The following is a 25,976-nucleotide window of genomic DNA, read 5'->3' as shown; positions in this document are numbered from 1 at the left end:
TTTTGATGGTTATGTCATTTTGTTTGAGCCTCGCTCCTGTCAGCTGTCCGTCCTGGCTGTCAGGACTTGGTGGCTGAGTAGCACGTGGTGAGCTCTTACCTCTCCTTCCCCCTTTGCTCAGCTGTTTTTGCTGTCTGCTTCCCTGTGTCCTTGTACTTGGGAACAGATTCTCAGCAAGTGTAGCTGTGCACGAGGGCAACGTGATCCGGGTGGGTGAAAGATCCCCTTCTGCAGGAGTTCCAAGTAGAGCTGGGAGGGTAAGTGGGGGATTTGCAAGACCCAGGCGTGCAAGCAAGTTTATCTTAAATTGCTGTCCTGCTGTGAGAATCTGGCCCAAGTGCCGAATATGCAGCACAGTCTGTTACCTTGCAACTGTGTTTTGCAAAACTTCATTTTTGAGAGATGCTGCTAAAAGGGAAGCCAAGGCACCCCCGCCCCTCCTCAGCAATGCAGGTGAGAAAGCGCTTGCACTGCACCAAGGCATCGGGAGCGTGGAAGCTCTCCAGGCTTTCTTGCTGCCTGCTACTTTATTGGAGAGTGGTTCTGGCATAGAACTGTAAAATATACACAACAACAACAATAATTTCCAGGACTTAGAACGAAGGATAGATGAAAGGAGTAATTTACCTTCCCCTATCCCTGAACAGTAGCAGATGAGGATGTAAGCACATCTCAGCCCTATAAAATATTAATTGGGACGTTTTCTACAGTTCAGCAGTGGGAAAGAAGACAAATCCTGCATTGCCCTGAGCTGTTATTCCCAGCTTGGGAGAGAAAAGTGTTCTGAGCTGAGATCTGGCTCAGTCTCAGTCGCCTGCTCACGGGGAAGAGAACAGTTGCCCAAAGTCTTCCTTTACAAAAGGAAGGGAAGACCATGCAGAGACCATGGAGCTGCACAGGCTGTTCTCGGGCAGAGCAGTGCAGTGCGGGTTTGTTGAAGTGGGTCTATAGTGGGTTTCCTATAAATTGGAGAATGCTGCATTTCTACCAGTGATCTGCTGAGTAGCCCAACTAGCCAAGGATCCTGCTTACTGTTGTGGAGATGTGTGTCACAGGGGATGCAGAGAAGGTGTGTTTTCAAGCCTGTGTGCTGAAGATCTGCTACACAAGAAATGTCAAGAGCAGGCAGGGACTGCTGCTTGCCCTTCCTGTATTATTTTGATGGCTGGACTTGGGATGAAGGGCAATCCTTGCTTCTTGCATTTTTCTATGCATCTGCATCCCCAAAAGTCTAGAGTTTAGCAGCTGCCAGGGCTGCCTAAAAGATTTGCCTCCTTCGGATCCTTTCGATGAATCTGTGCTTGTCTGATGTGAGTATTTCATGTGAGAGGATGGGGGTTTTGTAGTGAAAGTTCAGGACTCGTCATTGCTGTAGCTCCTGTTTGAGCCTCAGTGGCTAAAAGGCCTCTTGGCTGAGACGGGCAGGGTTGCTCTAGCTCCCTCTCCTTTCCTTGCATTCATGCATGTTACATTTCTAGGGAGGAGAAACCACTTTTTACTGTCCTTGATATTTTTTTCTTTAATCCAGATGACAGTCATGCTTGAACTGATGTTGCCTTTGGGCTGGAATAAGCATACTTAGCATTTGGGCAGAACTTCTCGCCTGGAGATCTCAAAGTGCTTGATCAGCATTTCACCAGCGAGTCCGTCCATGGGTACTGAAGTATGGTTACCTTTACGGTTCACTGGAGCTGGCAGAGTTCCCTGTTTCATGTGATGGCTGTGCACTAGCAGGAACTATGTATTTCTTCCCTACTTTGCCCTTCTTCCCCAGTGTTTCCCAGGAGTAGAAGCAGGTCCTTTTCCCATTTCATGTGGGCTGTTTCTTCAGACACTTTTCCTCTTCCGTGTTGGAGAAAGGGGGTAAGTCTCAGAAGGGATGTCACTGGCTTTGCATATTTGTGAGGCTTACGGAAGAGCGGTGTCTTTGACTCTGGTGGTACTCACTGTGAATCCAAGGAGGGAATACCAGTTTAGTGCTAGCTCTGTAGCAGGAGCAGAGGTCCTCCTGTAGCCTCAGCTGAATAATCCTTGCCTGAAAGGGCTGTGAGGTTTTGGGAAACAGTCGGGTTCTGGGAGTTCCCAGCTCTCTTGATGAATGCTGGGTCACTGTGTTCCTTTCTGCACTGAATATGAACAAGAGCTTACTTCAGAGTTGTGGTGCTTAACGCCTTGTTTCTTATTCTCTTTCAGATCACCAGAAACTGGAACGTGAAGCTCGAATCTGCCGACTTCTAAAGCATCCAAATATTGGTAAAGCTCCTTGGGCTCAGAGGGATGGGGGTGAGAGGGTAGTAATGTGTCTCATCTAGTGAGCTGTGCAACAGCAGGTGTATTCTGAATGTTCACAACAACTCATCAGACTTGCCTGTTGAAATCACCCCAGTTTCTCTCTTTGACAAATTCTGCATATGACCCTGTCCCATTCCTTGGCATCATTGCCCAGATGTTCACCAAAGGGTGCTGGTTTCCTGTCCGCTCGCCCATGCAGAGCTGTCCCTGTTCCTTGAGTGATGCATGGCTCTTGTCTGCCCATCTGACATTCTCTAATGGGAATGAGCTGTTGTGTTTGTTTTCCCCACGCCTGCCTTTTGTTTCCTCTTCTTGTCACTTTTTGAGGTATCTGTTTAAATGCTGTATTTGGGGACATGCCCGAAGTTAAAGGAGGGTGGGCTAATATGTCATCTCTTCTCATTACAGTGGCCACTTACTTAAAAAACAAGAGACCAAAACCAAATTGCCCGTTTTGGCAGTGATTTTAAAAAATAATAATAAAAAAAAAGGTAATGGAGTAAAGGGAATAGTTTTGTCTAGAAATACAGGAAGAGGCAAAATAAGGCACAACTACTGAACTGTAGTGAGAGGGCATGGACTTTTATCTAGTTCCAAAGCACCATGGAAATTTGTCCTAAGTTTTCTGTTAGAGAAATTTCACCTTGCTGGAAGTTGCTTCAAGCAAAAAATTTGGACCATTAATAATGCCCTTTTTAGGATCTTTAAATAAATAAAGCCTCTAGGATCCTGGCTAAGGTCTAATTTGAGTTAATTTATTTAAGAAAACATTAAGAAATACCAAACTGCCACCTTCAACCAAAGCACTCTTAAATATCCATGTCTGGAAAACCTGTGATGCATTGCATTGTCTTTCCTTTGCATAACCCTATCTGTCAGCGTAGATAACGTTTTAAGGGCATCTGTCTGGTCTCCTGACTTTCAGCTTCATAATGACTTGCTCCTATCCTCTGAAGACCTGGGAGAAGAAAGGTGCCTTACAACATACCCCGTGGGCTTACATCTATAGCTGGTTCTGTATGTGATGAAGAAGCAGTTACCACAAGCTCGGGACCTCAAAAATGCAAAGCACCTTAGTAGCAGCTTTTCAGCAAAAAGAGCTTTGTTCCATCTGAGTGTAGTTGTGGAGGTATGGCATGAGGAGAGGAGCAGTGGCCACCTTCTACAGTAATTTGCACTGATGAATATATTGGCTGGTAAATTTATTGCTTGGCAATTTTCAGAATGACTAAAACTCATACTATCTAGTTATCAAGCTTCATTTGCCACATAAGACTTGTTGCACTTAGTTTAGTAGGTGATGTCACTTTTTATTTTGGCCTTAACTTCATTTTCATCATCTCTCCTTTTTATAATTTCTGACATCTTTTCTTGCTAGGCCTCTTACAGGGTAAATCTTATACACAAAAGGAAAACCACTTTTATAAGTAAACCACACTGAAAACAGAGATGTATCACATTCCTGGTTCAATTCTACAGCTTGTTCCTCATCTGTAATGAGTGGCAATGCTTGTCTCCTGTTGTATTGTGGTTTGGAAAAGACAGTTTGGGGGAATGTCACTGGTTCTTGCATTTTCTACAGAGCATTTCTTGTCTTCCTAAAATGAACAGTTTTTCTCTTAAGATAGAGAGACTAGTCATTCTAAATTCAAGGGGTGGTCACAAATAGCAATAAAGGAATTAAATTTTGTGCCTACAGCACAGAATCAAAGTGTGTTGAATAAGACCTTGGGAAGTCATATGGTCCATTCAGCAGTCCTGTGAAAACCTTTTATACCTGGCTGGTTTCAGGCATGTTTGTTTTTAAAAACCTTTAATGCTTCCACAGCCCCTAGTGGCAATCTTTCAAATGTTTAATTTTTCTGTCAGTTAGACATCAGAAAAAACATACTTTGCCGCAGTCTTAGCTTGTAGTTTCGAGTTCTATCTGGAGATATGCGGAAAGTAGTTTTTCTTTCTTGTAACAATCTTTTACATACTTGAAGACTGTTATCATGTCTCTTTTTAGTTGTCTTTTTCTTCAGACTAAACAAACCCAGTTCTTTCAATCTTTTTTCATACGTCATTATGTCATGTTTTCTAGACCTCCAGTCCGCCCCCCCCGCGCCCCAGCCTTTTCCTTCTCTGGACGCTCTCCAGTTGCTTCATATCTTTCTAGAAATGTGGTGCACAAAACTGGATGTAAGATTCTAAGGCCATGTCAGTGCTGACTGGAGGGGGAAGAATTGCTTCGCCTGTCCTACCAAAGATACTCTTGTTTTGTACATCAGCCTGTGAAGCTTGTCATTTAAATGTGCTGTTGATACACTTTTGTTTTCTGACTCATTATTGCTCCAGACTACTTTCTGCAGAACTTCTGGCAAGCAAATAATTTTCCCATCTTGTATAGATGCAGATTCCTATCAAAGTGTACATTACATTTGTCTTTATTAAAACAAACAGGAAGAAATCCACTCTGCAGGTGTCTCCCCCGCCCCCAGATTTGTTAAGGCCATTTTCATTTATCTCCTTATAGTATAATAGGGTTGCAGCTCCCTCCACAGTAACATGATCTTTAATAACAATGCTGTATATTGCATCATGTAGATAATTAATAACACTGTTGAATACTGTTGGACTCCGGACAAACACTTGAAGATACCACTTGATACATTGTTGCAGTTTGACAGTGATCAATTTTGGGTATGTTTGTTCAGTGAGTTGCATACACCATTGTAAGCTAGTTCTGAATACACATTTTTTTCTAAATTGCTTATGGAAATAGCACATCAGATGCTGTCAGAAACCTTGCTGAAGTCCAGATGCTACATGCATTGCTGCCTTCATATTCCTTGGACTTGTTAGGTTGTCATAGAAGGGAAACATGGTGTTCTGACATAGCAGTCGGTTTTTCCCTTGAAACGTGTATCAGCAGTTAGTAATCACCTAGTTACTGCCATTCTGTGTTGTAAACTCTTCTGGATGAATCTTGGTGTGTTGCCTCAGTGTGAGCTATGCTAGTAACTCTGCACTAATCCTGAAGAATTCTGCAGATTTTGCACTTGATTTAGTTTCGCCATTAAGTTTTGTTGTTACTGCTTTTGTTACAAACTGTGTTGCAGCATGTCTTGCTCTTCCACAGTGATCTGAGCCTCTAGTGACTCTGGTGCAGTGGACTGAAAGTTAGGACTCTGCGAGGTGGACTGCTTTTCTCTCCTGCCTGGACACAGGATATGAAGCAAACCTATTGTTGAATTTGTGGTTCTTATCCATGTGCTGCAAGACAGATGATTCTGCTATGGAGATTCTGAACTGCAACATACTGACCATAACACTGCTACTCAGATAAAATAAAGATTACTCTAGGTGCAAAATAATGGTGGTATTTCCATTTGCTGTTGCTCGTTGTGAAATGACTGTTTTCTGAGCTATCCTAACATGCCTTCCTCAAATCTCAGCCCTAATTATAGGTTGTCGCTCTGTAATTGGATGTTTTGTCTTGTCTTTAGATGTACTTTATGGCCAAGGTAATCATAGTGGAGTAATCCTTCTGAGAGCCTTAGTGTTGCAGTAAGGTTTTTTGTCTGGGCTGAAGAAAGTTGACTTGAGGCAATTGTTTGATTTCTGATTCATGGTATGTACCATGCTCTCATTGTGCAACATACATTTGAATGTGCCGCTATAGCTGGTCACCTCAGACTTTATTTCAGTAGAGGAAGAATGTCTTTCCCTAACTTCCAGCTTGTTGTTTTTTTTTTTTTTTTTTTCCTCCTGACAACTCCCTAGAGTATTTTGCGTTCTGGTCCAGAGGAACCATTTGCCAGCCATGCTCATCAAATACAACAGAATTGGATGGAGATCAATCAGTGATCTGTTCACTTCATCCTGTCTTAAAGGCAAAAAAGATGCACCCATTACTGAGGATATGGGAGTGTTAAAGAGAGGCAGAAAGCAACACCATTAAAACCCCTCTGTCTGTAAGCAGATAAAATGCCTGTGGAAGTTGGCAAGAGTCACAGCTCTATGGGGAATTCCACTTCTTGAACAACTTACTGTTCCAGTGATTCACTTATCTATAAATCTTACGGGCATTTGACGTGGATGTATTTGGGAACACATAGAAGAGAATGATATGGTTCTCTTCTCCCTTGGTCCCTGCTTTGCAGGAGAGAAGCAAGTTTCTATAAGCATGCTGATGGCCCTGACCCTTCAAAGGAGATGTTTGCTTGATTGTGCTACTGAAGCTCGTGCAATGGCTAAGATAAACTTCACCATTGCCTTTTCTTTGTTGTAGAGCTAAACTTACAGTATGTTGAGTATCTGCTCTTGCTTACTGGAACAGCTCTTTTGGTCTTCTTCTTAGTTGTAAACTTTATTTCAGTCGATCTGTGTTATTGATTTTTAAGTCCTGTAACTCATTCACTACAAAGGGATTCTCTTGTGGAGAATTCAGTCTTTCCCATGCTTCCTCTCATCAAATATTAGAGCAGTGACAGAGTTGGGAACCCTATTATGTTCCTGCAAGCTGGTCCAGTGCAGATGTGGGGTTCAGCACAGTGCTGAACGTGACTTTTCCTAGAGCTCCCAAAACACTCATGATGCAAAATTTGACAAAAAATATCATTCATAATTTTGAAAACTCTTCTCTAGTATTCCTGTGTTCTCCTACAAGAGTGGGATTGTGGCTCCTTCAGTGCACCATCAAGTCTGCTCCATGCATGGATTTTGTCCACCATGTTGTTAGGTGTTGCCCTTCTCCTAAATTTTCTTTGTTATGCCAGTCTAAATAAGTGACTCCTCTTTGGATTTGTTACCAGGTGATCTGTACTCTTTCTTAGGTATTTTTAACACAACTGTACAAAAGTAGTTCTCTAATATAATTTGTTCATAGCTCAAACTGAGCACTTCTGGTCAGTTGTTGTGTCCCAGCTCATGGCAGCCTTTGCTGTGAAGAATTGCATGCACTTAGGTCTAGAATAATAAAAGTACATATTTTAAGAGAGGCTGGTAGTAGCCCAAGAGCCAGAGCCAAATTCTGTTTCTGATTTCTGCCTTCATATCCTTTGCTGAACTGCTTCAGAGTTAATTTCTTTGAGGCAATTTATAGCAGTAGTGAAATGCTGTCCTCAGCATCTATCAGAATTATTGCTTTTTCAGGTTTTTCCTACTTCTGACTTTTTCTCCAAAATGTACTTGCACTTATTTTAACTTCTATCTGTTCGCTTCTCTCAGCATAAACCACAATTTTGGACATGTCCTTATTTGAAATGGGAAGAAAATGGTATAGAAGTCTCCTGTGAATTAGAATTTCTTTTGACCCAGTTCAGTTTTACTTCCTTTGACAAGTAGTCTGTCCTCCTAGTACCTCTGTCTCATGGGAGTGATTTTGATGGTTGTGTGTTTAAAAAAAAAAAAAAAAAAAAAGGCAAGCCTCCAGTTTGTGTGCCCTTATGGGTTATGATCAAGGTGTGGATTGCTGGAAGGACCAAGAAGGATGCTGTGTTTCTGTGTGCAGCTCAGCTGCAGAATCCCACAACACTCATATCTAACCTGGGTGGGAAATAGGATGCGTTGATCATGTCTGCAGACCTAATACTGGATTTATTGTCTTAGAGGTATGAGCCACAACTTCAGGTTTGCTCATTCCTCATTTTGAGATACTACTCTTGACAAGCGGGCTCTCACTTTTTCCCCCTGCTGCCACTCGGAATGTTTTCCTGTCACCTTTTCCTTAACAAGAGATTTGAATTGCTTCCTTGGTGAACAAGAAAAAAACGTAGGCTGTGTTTTGCTGTAAACAGCAGATTTCCTTGTTTTCATTTGGCTGCAGACATCCAGACTGCCTTTGCAATTTGGGACAGAAAGGATGTTATGTGCAAAGAATAGTTAAAACACTGGGGTTTCTCCAGTGGTTTGGCCATGCTTGCTACCCTATGGAAAATCCGCGGTTTCCAAGTGGGATGCTCCCGTGCCTGGCCTGCTATTTAAAGCTGATGCCTTGTGATTTCTGTTGCTGGGGGACTGCTCCTTCTCTCCAGTGAAACTGGTGCAGAGAGGGGATGGTGTGGGGAAGGGGGGCATGGGGGAGAGGAGACCTTGTAGCAAGAGTTACTCTTTACAGCTTTCTCAGTTACTGAGCAGCTTTTCCTTGGAAGTGTCATGGGGCTGTCTGAGAGGACAGCAAATTGCTGGGTTTCATAAGAAGTCAAACAATTATGTTCTTGGCCTTACGCCTTTAACTTGCTCTCCTCTCCTCCTGCCCACACACCCCCAGCCCCCAAAACAAACAAACAAACAAACAAAAAACAAAAACAACAAAAAACTCACCCAACCACCAAACATGCAACCCCCCCCCCCCAAACAAAACAAAAACACCTAAAACAAACAACCAAACAGAATATCAGATAGAGTGCATTCCTGCTGGAAACTTTGAGCCTTTGAGCTGCAAGTTACCGTTTATTCTTTCTGGTCCCTGTACTGTTGTTAGGCATTTAGGTGAGTATTTGTGGATGTCTTGCTGAGAGGAGGCTCCCCAAAACCCCACGCAATCCAGCCTTTTATTTCTCGTTCTGATTCTCCTGGTTACCTCTTTCACTATCTATTCTTTATTTACCTCTTCTTGTTTTCTCCTTTGTCTGCCTCTTCTTCCTATAGCTTTTCCTGTAGTTTTAAGAAAAATGTTTCACCGTGATCCCCTCAATTTGGGAGTGGAGTAACAATTGCGTTTTCTTCCTTGCCAGGGGTTATATTTATTTTGTATGTCTTTGTGGTCTGTACTGGAGAGGTATTCCGATTTCATTATTCATCTGTTCAGCTGCGAGATTTATCTATATGCAAGCAATCCCTTAAGGAAAAAAAAAATAGTGGGATCATGGCCAGACTCAGTGCACTCAAATTCAAAGGTACTGCAAAAGTCAGAGGAGGAGGATTCCCCTACTTTTTTTTTTTCCCCTCCCTAGTTAGAATAGCATTGAGGAAATGGAAGGAGCCTCCTTTGGGGTTCCCCTGCCTGAGCGCTGAAGAGAACAGAGGGATGGCTGCACTCTGGTGAAATCGCGCAAGCGTCATCCTGCCATTTGAACAGAGCTTGCCTCTGTGGCACGGTGTCATGACTGTGCTGGGCAACTCGAGAAAGGAGTTGTGAAAATCAGGCTAATAGAGCAAGGTTGGGGGGATGTCAGGCAGAAGACCTGCCAGCATGGGCAGGAGCACTGCTTTGCAACACCTAGAGCTCGTTCGTCCCTGGTGGCAGGAATGTGTGTAGCAAAGTTACAAAGCCTGTATAAGAGACCTAAAACTTGTCACAGCCTCTGTCTTTATTTTCTTAATTCTGATAAAGTGAGTGTTCTCTGTGTATTTTCTTTGAGACACCAGTAAAGTTGGCTTGTTATTATTTTGGGGGTTTTTAGAAAAAGCTCTCATATAATGCTAGTGGTTATCAAAAGTACTTTGCTCATCTGGTATGTGGATAATCGGAAATTATGAATAACAATTCTGGATGGTCGTGATTGCACTCTTATCAGGAGAGTAGGAAATATTCCTGCTAATGCACTCTTTTGGCTCATGTAGTGTTTAAGTAGGGCACGCTAAATGTTATGTATCATGTGCTGAACTTCAGCCTTTCAATACAGACATTGCAAAATCAAAGGAAAAATAACATTCAGTTGGCACTGAAATTTTTAAAAAAAAATACTTTGTGTTTTCTTTTTTTACTTTTGCTTCTTACCTCTGCAGAAGGACCGGTTTCTTAACAGGAAAGATACTGTTCTCCCTGCAGCTTCTTTCTGGGCTGTGAATTTCTGTGCATAAGGGAGTTTCCCCTGTCTTGGCACCATGTACGGCAGAAAGGGCACTACTTTAACCTCATTTTTTAGGGCCAGAGTGTTAAAAAGGTTACGGTGAGAACAATGGTGAGGGGAGAAGAAACCCACACTTCTGCGTGCGCGTGGGCCTTTTTGTACTCCCTTCGGACTGTTCCTTGTCTGTCTTTGCAGAGCCTGCAGCAGCTTGGTGCTGCCTGAACCAGAGCAGAAAGTTAACAAGCCCTTCTTCTCTTCCATTTTCCAAAGCTTTAAAACTGCAGTTGGTGTGAAGTGCTGTGAGCTTGGGGAGTTTACAGCAAGCTGGTATATATCCAGCATACTGTAACCTCTCTGTGTCAGATTTGGAAGGAGGAGGAGGGGAAGAGTCCATGTTCCTAAGGGACTGGTTACCAGCAGCACGCTACGTCCTGTTAGCTAACTGTCCTGCTCCTGTTAGTTACTGCTCTAACAAAGCTGGTCATTAGCTGCTGGAACAGATGATTTCTAGAGGATTATTTGCATTACAGAATTTAATACTTTTTAATAGCAAATTTTTAATTAAAAGAAGAGTCCTTTTGGAAGCAGCCTGAGCAGCTGCAGCTGAATTCTGCGTGTTTAATGTAATTAGAGAAACAGCTGGGGTGGGAGCTGAGCACCCAGCTCACAGGCAGTCACAGGTTGGTGGTGGCTCCTCGTGGGACAGGCGTCCTGAGTGATGTGAACTGCGCGGGAAGCGTGCTGGCGCACAGCCAGGCTTGGAGGTGGTGGGACAATTCCCATCTTGGCTGCCCAGGCTGGTGAGCAGCTGGGGAAGCGGAGAGTGGGTGGTAGCCATCTGCATCAGTTCACTTGTCACTTGTGCTGCCACAGACGATAGTGCTCAGTTTGCAGTCTGTCTGGCTGTGTGTGTTTGTATCTATAGTTTCAGCATCTCCTGGCATGTTGTAGAATATCTTTGGAAGAGGGCATCAAGCAGGTTTTAGTCTTCAGTTTTATTCTGCTGCTTCCACCATGCACTGTCCATTGAAATATGCCCCTTGTGGTATCTCTTACCTCCTCCCTTTCTCCATGATACAGGCAAATGTCTGATGTCTGGTTAGAAACTGCTGGGAAGTGGAGCTGTGGCTGTTTCTAATGAATGGCTGACCTTTAAATAGCACCGTTCAGTCCGGAAGATCCCAGAGCACTTTTCAGTTTGCACTACTAAGGCTGTGTGAAAGAGTTACTGCGTTGCAAATACCATGACCCAGGAGACAACCAGAAATCTCTGTTGCCTTGTATTGGATCTGCGGCAGGTACTGCAACACAGGCAACTTAATTTGAGAGCCCCAAATATTATATAATCACAGCATGCGATGTGTTGGTACAGGGGTAGTTCATAGAATCATAGAATGATTTGGGTTGGTGGGGACCTTGAAGATCATCTGGTTCCAGTCCCCCCTGCCACAGGCAGGGACACCTTCCACTAGACCAGGTTGCTCAAAGCCCCATCCAACCTGGCCTTGAACACCTCCAGGGATGGGGCAGCCACAACTTCCCTGGGCAACCTGTTCCAGTGCCTCACCACCCTCACAGTAAAGAATTTCTTCCTAATATCTACTCTAAATCTACTTTCTTTCAGTTTAAAATCATTACCCCCCATCCTGTCACTACACTCCCTGACAAAGGGTCCCTCCTTGTCTTTCCTGTAGGCCCCCTTTAGGTACTGGAAGGCTGCTATAAGGTCTTCCCAGAGCCTTTTCTTCTCCAGGCTGAACAACCCCAACTCTCAGCCTGCCTCCATCAGAGGTGCTCCAGCCCTCTGATTATCTTCGTGGCCCTCCTCTGGACTCCTTCCAACGGGTCCATGTTCTTCTGCTGTTGAGGGCCCCAGAGCTGGACTCAGTACTGCAGGTGGGGTCTTGTTGGCTAATAGTGTCCTTTACGTTCCCATAATACCCAGATGCTTTACAGTTAGGAACGCTAGCGAACCTAGATTTAGCAGACAAGACTACCCTCCCCTGTAGCTTGAACGCAGTCCCTAAGGACAGACAAGGACTATTGGTATGTAGGAGCAAGCATATTTCAGCCCACGTTAACCTTTTCCTAAGCAGAGATGAGTAACTGCAAAGTGAAGATGCTGGGAATTGTCCCGTGAAACTCTCTTGCTTGTGTACTTGCCTTTTGCTGTGACTTTGGTAACTACTTTGCTTGCAGAGATTTACTTGAAGCAGGTTGTCAGAGACCACCCTGTGTTACAAGAGCCTGCCTGCCCCAACCATGGGCTGAGCCCCTGGGCAGCCCTGCTCTGCCTTTTGCTGTGGATGTGGGATACCGGGGAACGTTCATCCTGGGGCTTATATGGCAGGCATAAATGCTCCTGGCTTGTTATGCTTGACATAACAGTAAAAAGATAGTAATATTCAGCACACTGGGCAGAGTGAAGGGAAGATATGGGCCAAATCTAGGCTAGGCATAATCTTTGTTTGTGATCCCAATATCAATTGGTCTTTTACATGTGACCTTTTAAAAATGAGATGCCTCTTGCTTTTCAATGTCTTATGTTCTGTAGTTCAGGTGGACTTGTATAAAAATGGAAAGCTGTCTTCTGATTTCTTCATTGTTTACTTCAACTCCTGCATTCGCAGAGTCTTGCTTTGCGTGACTCAGCAGCAATTTGCACTGGTGGTGAGGCTGGTACAGTGTGTTATGAGGGAGATTTTCCTCTTATGCTCAGTTGCTTCGTATCATGCTCAGGCATCAGCGAGCTGCGGCTGCCTGTACAGGCTCACTTTATTCAGGCAGGGCATGCAAACCACGTGGCATGACTGTTACTGTATTGCTGTTTCTCATAAGGTGCTTAATTTTCTGTAGTTAATATCATAGCTTATTAATATTATTCTATTCTAAAATAAAAACTGTACATGCATGAGGGTTTTGAAACACTTCTGAAGTATCAGCTTCACACTTTGTTCTTGAGGCAAGATTCCCATTGAGACTCTGAAGACAGCAGGCAGAGAAAAGTAATACTCAGCAGATGTTCCTTGAAAGTGCTTGAACTCCTGGTACCCAGCTGCTGTTAGGTTCAGTAACTGCAGCACGTCCCCTTGAGCCCCTTGCTTTGTTATCAGGCTCTTTGCAAGTGCTCGGGATTGCGTTAGCGCCTTGGAGCCGACACACATCCCCACACAAGACAAAATAATTTGCATAACTTGCATCAGGCTGTGTTGAAGGTCTGAGTTTTTGGGGAAGGGGAGTGGTTTGGTCTCACTGTTTTTCTGTTGTTAGTTTTTTTTCTAAGAGGCCAGCTTTGTGGGAGATGCTTCCTGTACAGGTAATGCTAGTTTACCTAGGATGAGGCTGGAGAGGAGACCGAGGGAAGAAAAGGATGCTTAAACCAGTTAGGTAGGTTGTGCTTTGTGTGTAGTGATGCATTGCAGCTCTTTAACCGTGCAGAGTTACAGGTGTGCATCTAAAATTGGAGGGACGGTTTTAGGTAGTAGTCTTTCATTACCCTCGGTGGAGTACCACTACAGTACCAGGTTCAGGACTGTATATGAAGAAAGGCTGGTTTTGTGTGTTGCTGAAAACATTGTTTCATCAAGATGCTGTACTGAAACCACTGCTTATTTCTGCCATAATCTATGTGCTTCTTGGAGATACCATCCAAGTGGTGATGCACACTTTCTGCTGACCAACCAGCTGGTATTGTTGCAGAAGATGCTTCTACCTTACAGTCTGTGACTGATTCTGCTCCTTTGGATAGCATCTGTTCTGGCACTGCTTACTAGTGCTGTGGGTTTTTTATTTATTATTTCTGAAGTTATCTGTAAGACTTGAGTCTTACGACATTAGATGTGCTTGTGAACTCTTATGGGCCCTCCGTTCTTTGTGTGGATGGGACTTTTTTGTGTGCTCTGACTAAAACCTTGGGTAAAGTGTTTCGCCATATCCTGTAACTGATTTAGTGCCTTGTTGTCTGGCTTGCTTCTGGTTTCTTTCTTACTCCCCTCTCCTCATCTGTTCTTGCTAACCATTGTAGTAAGTGCTCTCTCATCCATCAGAGACCTTTGACATGGGAACAGTTGTCAGGCGACCCTGGCTGTGCGTGGTGTTGGCAGGGACTGATTTCCTACACCCGTAAGAATCCCTGTGTTACGAGTTTTTGGCTAGGAAGGAAATATGGTTTGAATCACTGCTTCTGGGCGACAGAATCAGTTAATAGAAATAACCTACCTCATCTTCTGGTGAATAGAGTGAGATCAGGTTCCTTGGCAAGTACTGGACTCTTGTAGTTTGGTTGTCTTTTGGAAGACCCTGTGTTGCTGTTGTGCAATTTCCCTGTTGCCTGCGACTTGAGACTTGTTGTGATGTGTGCATTTGTCTAGCCTGCTGCACTAGACATAGACATCACTGCTCCCCTGATGAGAGCAAAAAAAAAGGGGGTTGTAATATTTTTTGAAGAAAAGGTTAACTGGATTAATACGGTTATTTTTAATTCTCCATTTTATTTATCATGGATAGTCAGGTTTTGGGAGTCCTTTACCCCCCTCCAGTGTCTACACACGATTATATTTTTCACCCTCTCGTGTCAACACGTTACACGGGTATAAGCAGCCTATGTGGGCTCTGCACAACTGCTTGATTCAAGCTGAACCTGTGGTAGTAATGGAGATGTTAGATAGTGTGTCAGGACCAGCAGCCTGTGGAACAAATGGGATCTCCTTTTCATGGGAAAATGTCTGAAAGGGAGGACAGCCCCCTACTCAGGTTCCTGGTACCCACTCTTGGAACTGGCCATTTGGGAGCCTGTGTCCTGCCTTCGGGTGGAGGGCACTTGCATAGGACATCTTTAAAGCAAAGAGGGCTCTATGCTGTCTGGAAGGTAGAGGTATCAGATGGTATCTGATGTTTGTGTGTTTTTATGATGAATGTTAACACAATGTGGATCATATTTATGAACCAAAGTGGAGAAGAGGCCAAGAAACTTTTAAAATGCTTTTATCCCTGACATGAGCTCCTAGTGGTGGAGTTATTTCTGAACATATGCCATTTCATGGGCTGGCTGAATGGTTTTGGAAAAGGCAGATCATGTTTTTAGGCTGACAGTCCCTGGTAGTTAGCACTGCATTGGAGAGCAGAGCGTTTCAACTTGTATGTCAGCAGCATGAACCATGGCATCAGAGCTGCCGATTGCAGTATCCTCGCTGGTCAGGAAGGCTCTTGGGGCTCTGCAGGAGAGGGGAGGTAAGCAAAATGTTAGGGTGAAAGGGCACTGAGCTCTCTTGCTGTTCTGCTACTGGGAATTGCTTTTATTTCTTCCCATCAGCATCGGTATGAAGTAGGCGTGGGCTGGAATTGGAAGTCACAAGTTTGGGTGTGTTCAGACTTTTCTTAATCCTTTTTGACTCCTCTCATTGCTGCCCCCCCTTCACGCTTTAAGCCTAATATTTTGAGCTGTTGCTGATTATTCCCATGCAGGGTGGTGGGGTCCACTGTCATCTTTCCTGTAGCTTTTTCTGGATTTTGCTACTCTACCGTTACTTCCTGAGCTCTGTTACCTCAGCAGATTAAATCCCGGGCAGATTTTGTTCCAGCATCGCTCTGGGCCATTGTGAGGAAGCAGCTCCCTTGTTAAGTTAATGACCTGCGTCCTGCCTCCAAGGCCTCCTTTTGCTGTGCAGCTCTAGGGTGATGTACAGCGTCAGTATTTATGAACTGTCTCTGTCCTCCTGTCATGGTTCCTCACCTAAGGACGCAAATAGTGTTTTACTGTCCTTGAAGGCTCTTTCTGCTGCCTCTGCCAGTCTCTGCCAGCTGAATTGCTGCTTCCTTCCCTTTTCGTAATGTATCTGACAAAGTTGCTTTCCTCAGGACAACAAAATAGCACCCATCAGCTCATTTGTGTTTTATTTTCTGATGTAATTTGCTGCCTGCATCTTTGCGTCAAAGTTTGTCGTTCACTATTTCTCACTTCTACCTGCTGACGTGTTTGCTGTTCCCTTTCATGGCCACTGCTCTCAGCCTGCTGGTGGCTGTGCTCCTCCTCTGTCAGGATTTCATTTGTGCCACCCTCCTCTCTGCTTGGTGTGTCTTGCAGGGCTTTAATGACCTTTCAGGTGCCAGAGGAAGGAGAATGCTTTTTCTTGCACACCGAGCATCACCAGACATGACCTTAATAGAACATTCAGCTTTCTTTGATGTTTCTCCGTCTGTTCCCTCTTCATAAGGTCTCTTCACAGCCTTTTGCCCGTGTCCTGGGCCTCAGCTCTTTTTCATGTGCCTGTCTCCTGCATGCACCTCAAATAGTCTTGCGCATTGGAGCAAGACCTGCCCTGCACTGGGAATCCAAGTGTCTGTTTCAGCCACTTCCCATCTCATTTCCAGTCTTCAATGGAAGTCTTTTCTCCTAGGAAATACTCTTCCCGCTTGCATTTTTGTAATGCAACCTCTGCTGTTTTCTTCCAAGTGCTCAGGAGGCAAGTTTTCTTGTACACACAAAGTTGTATTGCAATGAAGTTATTGCAAAGACAACTAAAACTGCTTGCTTGGAAGATTTTTTTTTTTTTTTTTCAGCAAATAATTTGAGGAACGTAGTTCTTAAAGGTGATGTCTCTGTTTTTCATGCTGTAGGAACAGCATGTTGCACCTGAAACACCTACTGTACTGATACTCTGACTGTACTTGCTTGTTTGCAGGATTGGGAGCGCTCCTCCCAAACCCTGCAATTAGATGTAGTAGAAATGCTAAGGAAAAGAAATTGGTCAAAGGACCAGCCCAGAGAGCTTGTAAATAAAGACAGGAAAAATAGAGGAAAGTACAGGCAGAAAGAATAAGGAAAGAATGAGGTCCTTTTAGGAAAGGTGCTGGCAGTGGTCTCTGTGCATCTGTGCTACTCTCAATTTTGAGTTGGTGTGTGTTTGTGTGCCTGTGGAAGGGTGCCTTAGCAAAGGAGGGTTGCAAGGAGGATTAGAGGAGAGCATTGAGAACATTTGCAAAAGCTGTTCCATATGAGGAAAGAGCATGTGCCAAGTGCTAGTTTGAAACATTCCCAAGACTGTGATGGTAGCTGACGTCATGTGCCAATAAGAGGTGCAAACTGACCTCTTGATACTGGCAGAGACAAAATCATGATGTTGGGAAAAGTCAAGACAGGTCACCTGTATTTTATGTGGAAGAGAATGGAAGAGAGGGAAGAGAGGCCATTAAAGTGACAGAGCAGATTAACGAGATTTTTCTTGTAGGGATGCTAATGGTAATGTTACTTTGGTCAGTACTTGATTACAAGGTGTTACAGTGACTGAGATCCAGTCTAGTCTCGGCTAGTTGCTTTAGCTGGGTGAATCAATAGGGAAAGACTGTAGATGGTCACGTGGGGAAGACAACTTGTCCTAGTCAGGGTGTGAAGGTTTAGGAATTGAGTCAAATAGGATTGCTAGCTTGTGAGGCTGATTGGCAGGGAAAACAGTAAAGTTTACCAGCAGGGGAGAAAAGCAAAAAGTAGGGGGTAGGTAGAAATGTGAAATTAAGGGCTTAGTTTCTCCTCTTGAGTTAGAATTAGTGCCTAGGTATCCAAGAAACGTCAAAGAAATTGAGATTTTGATTCAGACAGGAGGAAATGGCACTGTGGTGGCTGCATAGATACAATAGTTATTGCCCACGTGTAACACGGGGAAAGGAGGACAGTGCTCCAGAGACCCCAGAATACCAGGGGATAGTGGCCCATCATGGGGGTAACCCCAGTCTTGCAGGTTAAAGGGGACGAGGACAGGGAAAAGACGAAGGTTAATTTAGGCAATAGGAGTAGAATTAGGGGGGGATAGGTAAAGAAGCTGAAGGAGGATGGAATTTGAGAAAGTGAACATGATCAGTTATGTCTGTGGTAACAAACAGGTCAGAAAAAAACAAGACAAGAAACTGGCTCTGAACTTTGGGTGAGAATTTGGGGTGTAAGTCAGAATGAAGTGATGAAAAGGAAGTAAAGGGAGGGAACTTCATGGAGCTCTACAGATGAAATATAGAAGGGAGATCAATGGCACTGACATGCGGGTAGGTTCAGAAGTCAATTTTTGGTTGAGAGTCTGTTTGGAGATTCTGAAAAGGGTTTGGTTTGGGAAATTAGAATGGATGGGGAGAGACGGCAAAACGTGAGCGCGGAGGAAAGAGTAGGCAGATGTGAAAGGAGGGTACTGAAGCGTTAGAGAAGGAGAATGAGCAGGAGGTCAAAGATATTTAGAGTTTGTTTTGACGCTGGGGAGGGGTGGGTGTATGTGAAGGACACCCATCTGTTCCTTTGAGATAACGGAAGGAAATAGGTCACTAAGTGAGCACACAAAGCGAAGGGCATGGGGAATTAATAAACTGATTGGGTTGAGGGAGAACTTGGCTGTGTGCATGGGTTTGATTTGTGAAGTGTCGTATTTGCTACATTCTCTGTAAATCTCCATTTCTTGATTATGTTTTTGCAGTGCGTCTCCATGACAGTATTTCAGAAGAAGGTTTCCATTACCTCGTCTTTGATCTGTAAGTGTCGTTCTTTGGCTTTGATGCTTCACCAGTGATACAGACACGTGGATGGTTTACTAAGAGTGGAATAAAAAGCACCTGCATTAATATAATTTTCCCTTTCTCTTTCAAGACCTGTAGATACCTCTGGCCTATTTGACAAAAAAACATTGACTGTGTGATAGGAGATGGACCAGGAGGGCTCCTGGCAGCAGGTGTAAGCATGGGATGGCAAAGGACAGCTATCCTGTATTGGGGAGGCTGTTTGACTTTTGTCTCTGAGGCAGGATCTGGGGGGTCAGAAGAGGGGTGTTCTGCCCAAGCTTAACACATAGTAACCTCTGTAGAGGTGCACAGGCAATTCATGCCCATTATGTCAACGATGTCCTGTACACTGCTGGTGAAATTGCAGTCCCAAGGGGTCAGTGACGTGAACGTACCAGTGCTGATGCCATGGCTCCCCTGTGCCACAGGTCCCCACACAGGCTGCGGGAAAGGGCCCAGACAGGTGGCCACGTACGTCTTGTACAGTCTTGAGCTAGACATGCACGGGCTCTGTAACCTCCCTTGTTCTTCTGCACTCCAGGGTTACTGGTGGGGAGCTCTTTGAGGATATTGTTGCCAGAGAGTACTACAGTGAAGCAGATGCCAGGTAAGACTGTTTCCAGATCCTTCTGTGTATTTGCCACGTGTGTTGGCAAGTGGAATGAGTTTCCTGACTGCTGTTCTGTGCATGGCTTTGTTCTAACACTCTTGCTCCCCATCTGGAAAAAACAATTCCTCTTTCTGCTATTAGCATAAACTATTGTCACCAGTCAGCCTGGCTCACCGCAGCTCTAGCCCTTGCCGCTTGCAGATGCTGTGCTCTGCTGGGAGACCTGTTGCTAGCAGTTTTGTCTGACCTTTCTGGTGGGTGGTGACAGTGCGTCTTTGGTGAGCAAATGTAGGGTAGAGGTGTCCTGTGGCTGTGAGCACTGCCTGCTTGCCCTCTGCCTTCTCCTAGTGGGGGTTCCAGTGATGTGCCATGGCTGTTGGGCAGACCCATTCAATTTGCCTGTGTCTAAGTAATAGTTTATGAGGCAGGGGAGAGAGGGGGCTTTGAAGGCTATGTTTCTGTGGAAGCCCCCTTTGACTGTGAGCTGGTTGGCGCACTGAGAAAAGGCACAATATGTGAAAGCAACCTTTATATTTTCATATTAAAAAGATTTAGAGTTATACCCTTCTTTTTCTGAGCGTCCCCCCTCACTCCCATGTGTGAGCTTCCTGAAATGGCCTGTGATTGTCCCTTTGTGGTTTAGGCAGCAGTAGCTGGGGGTGTTCTCTGACCCGTCCATCTGCTGGACATGCAGCATTTGGAATCAAAGCTGGGATTAGGCAGCTCCTGTTCTGCTTTAGCAGGGCCTGGGAGTGGCCCGATGGTGATGTTTCACCCCTGCTTATTTTGCACCTGTGTTCTTATCCCATCCTAACCCTTGCTGGATCCAGGAATTGAGGGAGCTGTGAGAGAAGCATAAGAAGGGAGTAGTGGGTGCTGCTGCAGGGCGAGCTTGGTAGGCAGTACTGTGAGGAAGATCATACTGAGTGGAAGGCAGGGAAGAGTATGACCCGGTGTGTTAGTGTAGGTACACTTATTTGCTTTCCCTGTGGTACGTTTACAACTTCTTCTGGCCATTGCCTGATGCTTTCAAATGAGGCATTGCACTGCGCGCTCTGCCTTGAGCTGTGTGCTGGTGGGGAAGGCCAGTGGGCTCATCATCTCTGATGGAACTCCTGGCAGAGAGGTCTGACGGCCCCGTAGATGTTTTCAGTGGGGTTTACAGATGTTGTAGGCACAGCATCTTGGACAGATGCACAGTCAATCAAGCCGTTCTGCCTTGAAGTTGGGAAGTTTTGAGATTATCAATCATCATCGTTCCCCCTGTCCCTCTTGCCAGTGCCTGTTCCCTGAAATGGTCAAGAGCTGTCAGTGATCGACACTGCTCAGGAAAATTACAGCAGGGTTAGGGGAAAAGGTGAACTGTCTGTTGTTCTGTGAGCCTTCCTCAGGGTGCTCAGCCCTCTGACTGTCAGCGGGTCAGGTCTTGCAGTGCCCACAAGATGACAGAGTGAAACTCCTCCCTTTCTCTCCCAGTGCCGAGCTGAATTCCAGAGCAGGCTGGGAGAGCGAGGGAGCGAGGTCCGTGCCAATCCGCCGCACTTGGCTCGCCTGGGACACCTCACACTTTTGCCATTTTTGGCCAGAAAATCTCTCTCGCTCAGACTCGACTCTGTTCTAATTATACATTTTTGTTTTGGGAGCGGGGAGATATTCATGGACTCCGACCCTGAGGATTGTACTGCCAGCTCTGGAGGGATGGGGGTAACAAATACACAGTGCTTCACCTCCTCTCCTCTTCCTCTTCCTCCCCTCACCCTCTTTCCATCTTTGCCAACAGCCAATTTCCTGTCCCTCAAATATTTCACTCATATTTCACACACATATTTCAAATTTGTACCCCTGGGATTTGTAGAATTTGGTGAGGGAACTGACTGATCCTGCAGTGAAGACACAGACCTATCTCAGTTGCCCACATCTGGGTGCTTACTGCCCAGCCGTAGTTGTCAAAATCCTTACTCCATTCCACATTCACCCTTGGGAGCTGAATAAATGTTTAGCAGAAGACATGTTTTCAACCTGAAAACACCATGGGTATGTTGTGCTGTCCTTACGTAACAGGTGTAAACAAAATCTTGTTTTTGCCCCTGTGGTTACAGCAGTGAGAGTGGCAGAGGCATGGTTTTCTGTGAACTGGGGGAGTGCAGCATGCTGCACTTAACAGGGAATGAGTCTGCTTTTCAGATCACTAACCCCTTAAGTGGGATCTGTACTTAAAAGGCAAGCGGGTGTATGCGCACATTGTGTATGTAAAGTGCTTGAGATGCTGCTCTGAAAGCTTTGCAAACTGGCAGGAACCCAGGAGGAGTCATCCCGAATTTGCCAGGGAAGGCTGCTGCTCTCTTAAAAGTTTATTCTTTGCTTGGGACTAGCCCAGCTGAATGTTTCCTGGGGCACTTGGGTCTTGCTTGCCCAATCTTGGCTGCTGTTTGCAGATACTCAGTTGCGTTTGTTCTCCTGTGTGGGGTGGGTGCTGTTGGCTGAGAACAAGTGAAATGCTTATTGTGACAGGGAGGAAAGCAAGGCGGTGATGGGAGGTAGGAGAGAGGCTTTGTGGTCCTGCTATAAAAAGGATGTTTAGCATCTTGTTGCTGAGGGGGCTGGGGATGTCCAGCTGTAACAGTACTGAGCTGTGGCATCCATGGGGCATGATGGAGAGATTCAGCCCGGGGTCTTGAACTCTCCCTGGTACCAATATAAAAGTTAGGGAAATAGTTCTGGGATGAGATGAGATGCCAAGTGTATGTGTATTTGTGAATAACTCTGTGTGTCTCTCCCTTTATCTTGCAGCCACTGTATTCATCAGATACTGGAGAGTGTGAATCACATTCACCAGCATGATATCGTGCACAGAGACTTGAAGGTAATATTTCCTCCGTGCCACAGAGGCTGAGGAGAGCAGCCAGGGGATCACTGGAAGAGGCAAGACAGGAATACTGTGTTGCCAGCTGGCAGGGTTGTTTTTGTTTTTTTTTTAACTTGAACTGGGCTCAGGGGTTCCTGAAGCACAAATTCGCTCCTTCAGAGTTTTTTAGAGGGTGTGCTGAGCTCCCAAGGAAGTTTTCAGTCTTCATGAACCTTGCCAGCTCTCAGCCTCTCTGAGACAGCTTCAGGATGGAGTAGTTGTGAACCTTGGAGTGCAGTAGGCTTTCAGAGAAACTTGGATAGGATTCATTATCATGAAGGACACTTTCTAGTCTGCCATTGAAGAGATCTCTAAAGACCTGGGGCAATCTCTGTTCAATCTGCCAGGATGAGTTTGTCTGCACAGAGCATGTGTATTTTTATTCTGCACTGTTGCCAAACACATGCCATTGGGCTAGGGCAGAAATGCACAACAAGAATTTTTCATGTCATTTCTTTCTTCTCTCATCAGTCGAAGTGCTTTTAGTCTGAAACCAAAACTGCTGGCCAGTTAAACACTGGGTGAATCAACCATTTGCCACATTATAACACATTTATAGACCCAGAGCCCCCGCAGTGTAGTTACTTAAACTCCCTTCCCACGCAGTGCCAGCTGTACTGGGAGCTGGGCAGGCTCCAGAATGAAGAGGTTTGTGTGGGAAGGTCTGCCTGCCCTGCAGCCCTCTCTGTCTAAAGTGGGAATGGTGATGGCCACCACTGGTCCAGTTAAATTAATGCAGGATGACACCTGCTACCACTGTTGGTTTTGATTTGTTATACAATGCATAAGGGGAAAAGTATAAAAATATTTTGGGGTGAGCAAGGTAAAAGCATGTTGCAAGCTTGGCTGCAGTGTTCCTCCTGGGTTTTGATCTACTGGAGAGCTGTTAACCCTTAGTGTTTCTGGCAAACTCCCATGCAACACTTTTGGGTGCCTGATTCAGAGCACTGTGAAAAGATGCAAGTGATCTACTGCAGAATAGCTGCTCTGGATTAGAGCCGACACCTGCTCTTGAGAAAGCAGCCTCCAAGAGGCTTTACTGACCAAAATTAGGGCCTCTATGAAAATCAGGATGGTTTAAGTTTTCCTTCACATCCTGTGTTCGGATATAATCTGTTTTGCTTCCCAAGTTTTGTTTGTGTGAAAGTTGTGAACTTGTTCAGAACTTATCAGCTGCTAGACACTCCCCACTGTAGTTAATGTGTTTCTTCTGTTGCTTGCTCTGATTCACTGAAACTATCCAGGCCTGAGGAGTAGCCGTTCCTTTTAGCAATAAAAGGTCCCATGCTCTTTATTTAATATTTAGCCAAAAGCTGGGCCCTCAGGATCAGTGACCACTGCAGAGCTTGCTTCAAGTGAAATTTTGTCTTTTGCACCTTCCTCTCATAAGCCTGTCTTTTGGCTGATATGCTCTTAAAGAACTTCAAATATTGAGCTGCCCACAGGGACTGTAAGAAATTAGGGAATGCGTTCACATCCTTACTAAAATGTATGTGAAACCTGAGACAACCCATATGTTGGCAAACATGCACATGGATAAGCACCATTAGCCTTAAGGTGTTTGTAGCTGTATTTTAGATGCAAAAAGTGCTCAGCTAGCACAAGCCTGGCCTAAATTTCACTGTTTCTTAGTCAAGCCAAGCCCAGGTGTGATCTGAAGTTGTGAGGTAATTTCAGAAGACGTAATTGGTCATCTGCTTTAGAGACTTGTTTACGTTGGTGAATTTTTATCAGTGTAGCTTGATTAACAATCTTTTCCACTTCTCATATAGTGAAAAGCTAGTGGCATCCACACGTATTGAGACCCGGTTCCCTTTCCTTCCGTGCTGCTTTATGGCAAGGACTGTGATGGGCAAGGCTGTTCTCCCTTCATTCAAAGCAGAAGCAAGGCACATGCCCAGTACTTTAAGACAGGTGAATGAGCAAAGTATCTTGCTCCTGTCAGGCAGAACAGGGATAGAGGGTTGCTGTGGGATGAAACTGGTGAGCAGGCTGCAGAGAAGAACTTCATCAGATTTGTGAAACTGAGACAAGCTCCTGTTTCTGGATTTCCAGGCTTTCATCTTGCTCAGTTAAAAACTCAAGTTGATATGAATTGCACAAATGACCAGAAGGGGGTAGGATGAGAAATCACATTTGTCCTGCCTGTCTACAAGTTGGGTTTCCTGCAGAGCTGTAGTAGTCACCACCTTAAAGGCTTTGGGGTTTCAAAGTGTCCCGTGTAACTAGCTGCTCTGGTGCTTCAGAGAAAGTTGCTGACTCTCAGTACAGTTCTTGGAGTTGTGTTAGCCTTCTGCTGAAGTCCTCTGCTGGAACACAACAGAATTATGATTTGAGTGAGAGAGATTCATGTGAGGTGGAAATGTGAGGGGCAAAAACCTGTCTCCCTTTCCTGGCAGATGGGGGAGGTGACATGGCTGCTTGTCATGTAGGTGACAGCGGCAGTAGCAAGACAGCATATTTTATCCTGCTGTAAATATGTAGCATGAAAAAACAGCTTACAAGAATACTTATTGCTGTGCTGCTTATGCCAATTTGAGGCTGATGCTTTTTCTGTAAGGGATGAAAGCTACTGCCTATCCAGATGATGCTTCCCCACATTGCGGCGCTGTATTTGGCAGTCCTTATTAGCATCATATTTACTTTTCCAGTGCCTTGAGGGCTGTGTAATGTTCATGGGAAGAAACATCACTGCAGATTGTATCTACTGCATCTTCCCCTCTGTCCCTCCCCCTCCAGTTACTCTCTGTGGGGATGACAGAAAAAAATTTTGGGTTCTGTGCTGCAGGAACCGTACTGCCAGTGCCCTCTGGTGTCAGCATTTAATGTATGGGCTGGGCTGGGAGAGACTGGCTCCCACAGAGGATTTGTGTTAGACTTGAGGATTTTCTGCCACTCTAGGTCAAGGCCATTTGGTGCTGTTGTTCTGCCTTCACCTGAACAGCTTTAGTATATGCCTGCTAAATTCAGTCAGCAGGTTCAATTTACTGATGTGAATACTGAGGTAGGAGATTTTTTAATGAGGATGTCGGTCTTTCATTCTTACCCCTTTTTTCTTTCTTCTCCCCAGCCTGAGAATTTACTACTGGCAAGTAAATGTAAGGGTGCTGCTGTCAAACTGGCTGACTTCGGACTGGCTATAGAAGTCCAGGGAGAGCAGCAGGCCTGGTTTGGTAAGAGTGTTTGAGCTTTCCCACTTTTGCTTCCCATTTTCCTGGCGGCTGGTTGAGTTGCATCCTCCCTGAGTACTTTCAGCTCTTCCAGCATGCTTGTGTGTATTTAGCATTGCTGCTTCCTTTCCAAGCATTTCAGCCTCTGAGTCCTTGGGCACAAGCCTAGATGCAATAGAGGAAAGAATATGATAAATAAAGACAGCAAAAATGGCTATGTATTTCTCTATTTTTCTTCTTGGTTTACAGCAGATGCTAGTGTCAGAGATGAATGCAGCTGCTAAGTTTAGACCCTGATCTGAACTTTCCTACTGCTCAGGAGCGTAGACATCTGGAATTCTGTTTGGTCATTTTACAGAAATGCATTTGACCTGGCCTTCCTCAGGCACATTTGGATCTGGCCTTATCTTTGTTTAGCTAAAACATAATTAGAAATGAGACCTTCTCAGGCTAAACATCAGCTCTGAGACTCTGCAGCGCTGCAGAGATTTTGGAGAGATGGTTGCTTCTCCTGGTCTGCCCACACCATTTGGCACTCGGATGTGTCCCATCTGTGTCTTGTGTTTTCAAACTCCATGCCATTATATGTAACAATGATATAAGGCCTGGCATATGAGTTTGTGCTCAGCTGGTTGACACAGTCCCTCTTTCTTTTCTGTTTTTCCTGCAATACATAGGTGCTCGATCCC

The 25,976-nt window shown here is 44.9% G+C and overlaps 1 protein-coding gene across 5 annotated transcripts in view; it reads left to right on the top strand.

Annotated features, from left to right (window-relative positions):
- The window catches only part of CAMK2G (calcium/calmodulin dependent protein kinase II gamma), a 125,645-nt gene that overhangs the window by 54,289 nt on the left and 45,380 nt on the right, over positions 1-25,976 (top strand). For all 5 annotated transcript variants that reach the window (XM_082486117.1, XM_082486115.1, XM_082486116.1 and 2 more), the window contains exons 3-7: positions 2,194-2,253; positions 18,521-18,575; positions 19,144-19,209; positions 22,003-22,075; positions 25,188-25,290. In XM_082486117.1, the coding sequence (XP_082342243.1) occupies positions 2,194-2,253; positions 18,521-18,575; positions 19,144-19,209; positions 22,003-22,075; positions 25,188-25,290 (357 nt within the window). The remainder of the gene's footprint in view (positions 1-2,193; positions 2,254-18,520; positions 18,576-19,143; positions 19,210-22,002; positions 22,076-25,187; positions 25,291-25,976) is intronic.

This window comes from Vanellus vanellus (assembly GCF_965231255.1).
Source record: "Vanellus vanellus genome assembly, chromosome: 7".
NCBI lineage: Eukaryota > Metazoa > Chordata > Aves > Charadriiformes > Charadriidae > Vanellus > Vanellus vanellus.
The sequence above is the reverse complement of the archived record's forward strand: the minus strand, read 5'-3'. Positions and strand labels throughout refer to the sequence as shown.